Source organism: Hippocampus bargibanti, linkage group LG12 (genome assembly GCF_051943395.1).
Source record: "Hippocampus bargibanti isolate YZ-2025 linkage group LG12, ASM5194339v1, whole genome shotgun sequence".
NCBI lineage: Eukaryota > Metazoa > Chordata > Actinopteri > Syngnathiformes > Syngnathidae > Hippocampus > Hippocampus bargibanti.
The window spans coordinates 6,370,384-6,379,023 of NC_142745.1; the positions used below are offsets into that span (position 1 = coordinate 6,370,384).

Genomic DNA, 8,640 nt, shown 5'->3' on the forward strand with positions numbered 1-8,640 from the left:
CCCTCGAGAGGAAACCATAACTACAATCAGAATCAGAATCAGAATCATCTTTATTGCCAAGTATGTAGGACACACAAGGAATTTGTTTCCGGTAGAACACGCTGCACTAGTATCGTTGTCAAAAAAAACTGCTAAGTGGCACTATACAGTTCCATTTTGGCTACTGTTGAAATGTGGCCCGCGGCAAAAAATGACTTTGACACCCCTGATCTAATACAATAATTTCTTATTTTTTGAATACAACTTGAGGCATATTCTTCTGAAAAATATTTGCCACATTCCAAATTGACTCGATTGTCAAGGTCTTGTTTGAACAGATTTGTTCTCATATTTGCAACTTATGGGGGGGGGGGGGCAAACGGCCGCTTTTCCCTCTAAAAAATATTTTGAAATGTTGCTCCCCCCTTTAACCTGCGTGCATCCATCCCACACCAGAACCGCATGCACGAGAGCATGAAGCTGTTTGACTCCATCTGCAACAACAAATGGTTCACCGAGACGTCCATTATCCTCTTCCTCAACAAGAAGGACCTGTTCCAGGAGAAGATCACCCAGAGCCCGCTGACCATCTGCTTCCCGGAATATACCGGTATGATACCTGCATGATAATCATTCATTTATAAGTGCATTTTAAAACTCTCATGGTCACCTTACAGTCACAGGATAAGTTGTTCTGTGGGTGAGCAGCGGCAGCCATACACGCCTGCCTTCACTCAACCCGGAAGTAACTCAAATAGACAGATAGCTAATAATAATAATAATAATAATAAGTCATTGTATTTATAGCACATTTCAAAACGCTCAATGACATAGCTAAAAGTTAGGTAGATAGATAGCTATCTAGCGAATGGGTAGATGGATAGCTGTCGAGCTAATAGGTAGCTGGATATCTATCTATCTAGCTAATAGGAAGCTGGATAGCTATCGAGCTAATAGGTAGCTGGATAGCTATCGAGCTAATAGGAAGCTGGATAGATATCTAGCTAATAGGTAGCTGGATAGCTATCGAGCTAATAGGAAGCTGGATAGCTATCGAGCTAATAGGAAGCTGGATAGATATCTAGCTAATAGGTAGCTGGATAGCTATCTAGTTAATCGGTAGCTCCATAGATAGCTATCTAGCTTATAGGTAGCTACATAGATAGCTATCTAACTAATATATAGATAGCTAATAGCTAGCTAGATAGTGAGCGCGATAGATAGCTGGATGGCTAGATAAATAAAAAGAAGTGAAGAGAGGAAAAAAGAAATAAGAATAAAGTCATGAGAAAGACAAAAAAAGCTAATTGGAAGGAAAGAAAGTAGTAATCCCTGTTTTTATGCGGTGAACAGGGACCAGGACCACCTGCGATAGACTAAAATCCACGAAACGGGGTTGCCCCCAATAAAAATGATGCAATGATGATCTTTCAAGGTCAACTCAAAGGCACCAAAAAGCAGGCGGGCTAAGTGCGTTTGTGGGCGCCGATATTAACTCATTGAGGTGTTCGGAATATTTTTGGGTTAGCTACATGACAGGCACAAAATGATTGCATTTCGACACCGCTGCCAACCCCAACCGTGATAGATTTTGACACTTTCCGTCCTCCTCTTGTGTGATGTCAACACGTCATTCTCATCGCCTTCCAGGCCCCGACAAGTATGAAGAAGCGCAGGCGTACATCCAGACTAAATTCGAGGATCTGAACAAAAAGAAGGACACCAAGGAGATCTACCCGCACTTCACGTGCGCCACCGACACCAAGAACGTTCAGTTTGTGTTTGACGCCGTCACCGACGTCATCATCAAGAACAACTTGAAGGACTGCGGCCTCTTTTGAGAGCAGGTGATCGAGCGTCAGTAGCAAGTACGCGTGTTCTCATGTCCGTGAATTCACGCCGCTGTTTTTGCATTTTGTCTTACCAGAGAGGAACTCAAGGCGCATCCTGAACGACTGCACTGGCCAGCCGCCATCTCGCATTTTCCTCCTGCAAGAGACTGCCAAGCCCAGCAGCCTTGCAAGCGCGTCCACTTGATGTTAACTCTCTTTGGGCTACGACCACAAGATCAGCATTTATTCATGTTTATCTTCTATCTCTTTTTTTTTTGTTTTAAATATATAAAAAAACATGCTTTCATTTTACTTTTAGCGAGTCTCGTTATTCAGTTTTTAATCACGCCAAGCTTATTTTGAAAGAGATGAAGCACACGCATGGACTCGAGATATGATTTATATCGGGATTGTTGTTGTTTTTTGTTTGTGTCCATGTTGATAACGTTTACATTGGTTCATCATCATCTATAGCTTGTATTGTTCTGCATGACTCAACATGATGGCTCTTGATTACTTACCTGCACAAATGATCTAACATTCCGACAGAATAAAAAATATTAATAAAAGACAGACGAAATGGCCATATTCTTACTGATATTAACACTTAAACGTCGTTTAACTGATAGCTAAACGACTTCATTTCACGGTTTTTACTGTCATAGCATTTTTCATAGCAACATTTTTTCCCCTTTATTTTGATTACTATTAAAAAAATTGAAGTCAACATTAGTTAATTTAAATAAAAGTAGCGATCACTTGACCCCTCGTGCATTGTCTTTCCCCTTAATATGTATATAACTTTTATATTTACTTTTTTCTGTTTTGCTTATGTCTTTTTAAATCTTTTTCTACACAAATATTTGTTTTTTCACAAATGAAGGTACCTCAAAGAAGGTACATACAATAATCCCTCGTTTTTCGCAGTTAACGGGGACCAAGACCACACATTATAGACGAAAGTCCGCCAAGTAGACTTATGACTGTAAAGTGTCCTTGAGAGTTTTGAAAGGCACTTTTAAATGAAATATTATTATTATTATTATTATTATTATATTAACCCACATGATAAAACGGACAGGGTGCTGGGCGGGACTGAGAAGATGCACAGCCAATCCTCATGGCTGCTGTCATTGGGTGACGTTAGCGCTGGGAAGCAATCAAGCTAAAGCCATGGACAAAACCAGTGAGTCGTTTGGCTTTTTTCTTTTTATTCTGAACGTTTTTTCTCTGAAAAAAAAAAAATCCGTGGTGCACTGAAACAGTGATAAGTGAACCGTGAAGTAGCAAGGGATCACTATATACTGTAACGACCCCCCTCCACACACAGTAATGAGTATTCATGTTTGCTTATCTGTCAAATTTGATGGATACAAATTGCATAGTTATCATGACAATTCTCAATGAATATTCTGGAGTTATTTCAGGTTAATTTGGTTTGAAAAGAGAATATTAGAAAAGCACATTGAGCTGCTAAAAAGTTTCCACCACCTCTGTTTAGATGCAGACGTTTGTGATGTGAAAAAGTTTAGACAGACGCGTACAAAGCACACGCCCACAGTGTTGTGTTTTTACATACAAAGTGCACTTCGTGGTGATAAATGTGATGATTTACTTTTTGGTTTGTAATGTGTTTAACTAACTGCAACATGTGGGCAAAACAAACTTGTTTACCCAAGCGTCACTCGTCCTCTCGGACACATTACACTGTACAGCCATCTTGTGGACATGACAAGGACTACACCGTTCACTGCCAAGCGACGACGTTGGCAGTTCCACTTCGATGGAAAGCACTACTCAACTAAAAAATATTTAAAAATTGGTATGAACAGGGTTAACACGCACATACACAAATTATATATACACACACAAACACGTATTTTACCGAAAGTATTTGCTATCCGATTCAAATGAATCAGGTGTCCTAATAGCGAGGCCTGGCCACAGGTGTGTAAAATCAAGCATCGAAGTCTGAAGACTGTTTTGACAAACTTTTCTCGCCCCTAAATACCCTTTAGTCAACTTTCACCTTTATTACAAGAATATGGAAGAGTTTAGGGGCAACGGCAACTCAAGCCATGAAGTGGTCTTCCATGTAAACTTACGCTGTAAACTGCAAGGAAGTCACTGACTTGTTGCTTTTTTTTCTAATTTCTCGTCAAGCGTTGGCCCCTTAATTCCAGTGAAATGAACTTTGAATGCTTCTGAATTCCTAATCGTTTTGGACAATCCCTGGACAATGGTCAACAATTCTGCATGAAGACACTTCTCAACCTTGTCGACAGCCCTACTGGGAGAGTCGAACCTGTAATTGCTGCAAAATGGGGACTGTCATCATATTGAACCCTGTGAGTTTGGAATGAAATGGCACCTCAATTCACGTGCAAGTCAAGGTAGGCGAGATCAAACGTGCTGGTGATTTGAATAATGTGGGGTTTAAATGTTGATGAATCAAATGATCTATTAAAAGTGTGAATATTTGATACTTAAAGTAGCTTCAGGCAACCATGTTTAGCTAAAACTGCTGATCGCCTCTGCATGGAGATAGGGGGATAATCGTTACAATGTAAATGTCGGCTGTAATGGGGGTTGTTTAGTTCCCATTTGCAGGTAAATGCTACACAAAGGAGCTCGTCGTGATGAGGGTCAGAGGTCATGCAGTTGTCTTGCACGTTCGGACATGTCACCGTGATCTGTATGCTAATGTTGCACTTGAACGGTGGCCACAGCCACTAAAGCACAAGTGCTCCTATCACAGCGTAAAGGCTCAAGCGGTGATTAGCCTGCGAACAGTCATTGGGGAACAACCATCTATAAAGGTGCGGATTGAAGCATTTGTTTACACTTGAATGACAATGAACCACCACCTTTGCAATAAGTGCTTCATTTCGGGAACATCTGGTCCAAAAAAGCGAAAAAAACAGGGCAGGTTGTGCTGTTTTTTAACAATTTAATCTTGGCAAATTGATTTAAAAAATGTAGCCTGAGGCAAATATTACTTTTAGACATCAATGCAATCAGTTTGACATACACAAGCAATGCAAAGCCATTAAATGCTTCTCCACTAGATGGCAGAAAGTTCAATTCAACCGTGTATCCTACTGCTGCCATCCATACAAGCATCCACACGCGCACACGCACACAATTATATTCGTATAGTATAGTATTTCACTTTAGATAGAGGGTAATTTTGGATCACATATTGTCAGACTAGATGTGATCAAATGTTTTGGAATAAACTCTAGGTTTTAGCATGGGTTGATCAATTGCTGCCATTTGATGTAAATAATCAGAATCAGAATCAGAATCATCTTTATTGCCAAGTATGTAGAACACACAAGGAATTTGTTTCCGGTAGAACACGCTGCACTAGTATCGTTGTCAAAAAAACTGCTAAGTGGCACTATACAGTTCCATTTTGGCTACTGTTGAAAGAGTAATAATAATAATAATAATAATAATACATTTCTTGCAATACATCAGGAGCTCAAAAGCATGAGGCTAAAGGACATACGTGCCAATATAATGAATATTTTGGACGCTGGGGGTCTTCATTAGGCACACCTGCAAATTTGAATAGGGTGAAATAATTTTGTCATCAACAAAGTCTCAACTGTATTTTACATATTTCTATATTTTGATCTGCTTTTTAATTTTCATACAGATATTCAATTTTAAGATTCTGGAGGATTTCAAAATGTTATTTTTGATACTGCTCTTGAAACTGTGTTATCATGACAGTGAAAGGCGAGCAAAGTACAACGTAGTAAAGAGTACTCGGTAAGAAAAAGTCACACTATAGTGTTCTAAAAGGTACATTCATATGTTTCCATGCTTGATATCTGTGGAATAAAACCCGTTTTACGGTAAAATGTGTTTTTTTTTTTTGGGGGGGGTGTTCGTTATCATAATTTTATTAGTGGATGCTTGTTGAATCGATTTGAGATCGTCTCAAGGTTCTACATTTGGTCTACCGTCATCTTCGCGCTTGCTGCTCTCTGATTGGCCGTTTTGCAATCCAATGTATCAGTCGGTTTCTGATTGGCTGCCCATTGCATCGCACGCAAAGACCCAAAACAGACTAGACGTGAAACCTTGAAGCACATCAGCACATCTGCACTCGACAGAGCAGCTGTAGTCAACACCGGCATTCAGGACTCTCCTTTTACGCAGCTTCATGGCAGTATTTTTCGTTCCACTCCAGCAGAAGAAGTTCCTGTTTTAAACTGCATCGTCGTTTGTGTTCTATTGAGAGCGGAGGAAACGATATGGTAAGTTTTCCTCAAAATTCTCGTGAAGTGCTGCGGAGCCAAAGCGGTGCTTCCACCAATGTACTTTATTTGTTGTTATTTTTAATGTTCCTTTTTATGTCTTTTTTTATTATCATGATCATGTCGTCATCACAGACTGTCGAATAGTTTCCACACATTTTTGGCCCAGTATTGCATCCCCTTGTCAGCATCACATGACCCCTTACACATTTGAATCATGAGGTACCCACTGCATTCCAACTAATCAGAAATATAACCCAGGAATAATTTTGAGATATTAAATTGCTCTAGTGTGTTACTTATAACTTTCTTAAAGACACAGTATCTCTCTTTTTGTGAGAGCTAAATTAAGATCCACGAGAGTCCCGTTTGATATGTTGCAGCTGTTTTCACTTTGGAGACATGCACACTGTTTAGAAAATGCAGTGCACGTGTCTGGATTTCCCCCTTGAATCATTCCACACTCAAAGTCAATGAACGGACATTGGCTTTACATTGAATGATACCGTCACGGACCTTCACTTTGATAATGAAGATGCGCAGAAGGTGGGCTGTGTTACATTATGCAGATTCTCATTTAAAAATGTTGAAAATGTACAGACTACTTAAATCAGCCCAAATATGCCAATGCAAATGACCATTTATAGAAGTAAAAATGTTAAAACTCCAAGAACTTGATAAAGCTGCGTTACGGTCTCAGTCTCACGTGGTTTTAATAAAAACAATCTGTTGCAGCGGCAATCTGTCACAAGTCACATTATCAGCGCAATAATAACAGAATAATCGGCAATTATTTTGAAAAAGAGCGGCATAAATCATTTACTGCACCTTGAAACCATTTTTGTTCAATTGCTTTTACTGTTTTTTGAGCAGATAGCGCTATCAGAGTTTAATCGGTGGGGAATAAAACAATTAATTGGTTGTGCCTGTTTCAAAACGCAAGATGAATGCGGTCTCATCGGATTTACAAAAACTGCATGTATTTTTTTTTGCCCAATGTCTAAATATACATTTTATCACTCCTTAGCTGTGCCTCCGAGAGTCCGGAGACTGTTTGAGGGAGCACGTGCACTACATGATGAGATCCCTTCAGGACTTGAAGCATCTGAGGAGGACGTGTCCCGCAACCTGCAGAAACATTCGCCCTCCCGGCAACAACCAGCTCCCCACCTTTACCGTCAGCAACCCGTCCGTTCTGCCTCCGTCCTGCCGTCCCAGAGACCAACGCGCCCGTTTCCGAATGTCCAGCGCCAGCACGGCCAGTACGTACGACTCGGCCTGCTGCCTGGCCACCCCTTTGGAGGAAGAGGAGGACGATGACCAAGACGACGACCGCAGCAGTCGCCTCGGCCTCAACTCGCCCAGCAGCCATAAAAGTTTGGACTTTGACTCCGGGTACTCCGAGGCGTCGTGGCAGGACGAGGGGGTCGTCCTCAGGAGGACGAGGAACGTGCGCGTCTCATCCTCCGCCTGCCTGCGCACCAACAGAGCGTCGAATGGACGCGTTCGACCTAAATCGACGTCGGACGCTTGTCTGGAGAGGTGGACGTCTTTCGAGGCGGGCGACCCGGAGGACTGGGCCAACGCTCTGCTAACTAGAGGACGCAGCCGTCAACCTCTAGTTCTGGGAGACAACAGCTTTGCAGACCTGGTCCAGAACTGGATGGACCTACCAGAATGTGCCGAGCCTCCGGAACCAAAACCCAAAACCAGACGCAGACTGGGACGAAGCCTCTTAGGCAACATGCGGAGGAAACTCGCCGGCTTGTCAAAGAGCGTTGAGGAGAGAGTGACGATGAGGTCCGCAGACTCTCACCTCAACAGAACCGCCAACGCCCCCAAGCGTCTCTCGTGTCCCGTTGTGTCGTCGGAACCCAAGATCCCCTTTTTCCACCAGTCCCACTCGGCTATTCACGAACTGGACACGGACTTTTACCATTTTGCCGCTCTGATGAAGTCGGGGAGCAGGCAACCCATCATATGCAAAGACATCATTGGCTACATCTGACACACGGAGTCACTTTATTTGTATTTGACGTCATGTTTCTTCCTTTTTTTAATACTTAAGATAGCAAATACAGTAAAGTCTCGTTATATCGATAGTACTGCTTATTATGATACTATTTCTATGAACGCAAGGAGAAAATTTACATGCCGCAGGATCGGATATATCGATATTTTTTCCCACTCCCGAGAATATCGATATAACGAGACTTTACTGTAACTATTTAAATGCCCCGCGTTCATTGACTCGTATGTGAAGGATTGTGAGTCAAAACGGGGAGTTGAAGGAACCAATTGTACTGTTACAATGCAAATAAAAAAACATGTATCATACACATTAAAAGATGGTATGTCTTATCTTTTAAGTTATTTTGTGCCTAGCCCACAATGTTTAAATCATGGCGTTTTCTGGTTAGCTAACGTGTGGTTAGCACGCCCACATCGCACGTCTGAGGTTTTGGGTTTTTTTTCCCACGTTCCCAAAACCTTCATGTTGGGTTTATCGGAGACTCTAAATTAGTCTTTGTGTGAGTGTGTGTATGAAGGATTGTTTC

The 8,640-nt window shown here is 41.6% G+C and overlaps 2 protein-coding genes across 2 annotated transcripts in view; both read left to right on the forward strand.

Moving 5' to 3' along the window:
- The window catches only part of LOC148890193 (guanine nucleotide-binding protein G(i) subunit alpha-2), a 44,536-nt gene extending 42,156 nt beyond the window's left edge, over positions 1 to 2,380 (forward strand). The window contains exons 7-9 of the mRNA XM_089009442.1: positions 436 to 589; positions 1,630 to 1,826; positions 1,907 to 2,380. Coding sequence (XP_088865568.1) covers positions 436 to 589; positions 1,630 to 1,820 — 345 coding nt within the window. The 3' untranslated portion in view covers positions 1,821 to 1,826; positions 1,907 to 2,380. The remainder of the gene's footprint in view (positions 1 to 435; positions 590 to 1,629; positions 1,827 to 1,906) is intronic.
- A 3,535-nt stretch (positions 2,381 to 5,915) lies between these two features.
- LOC148890194 (PAK4-inhibitor inka2-like) lies at positions 5,916 to 8,423 on the forward strand. The gene is made up of 2 exons (XM_089010264.1): positions 5,916 to 6,082; positions 7,110 to 8,423. The coding sequence occupies exons 1-2, from the start codon at positions 6,080 to 6,082 to the stop codon at positions 8,088 to 8,090; spliced, it is 984 nt and encodes a 327-aa protein (XP_088866390.1). The 5' UTR covers positions 5,916 to 6,079; the 3' UTR covers positions 8,091 to 8,423.
- Positions 8,424 to 8,640: the final 217 nt, after the last annotated feature.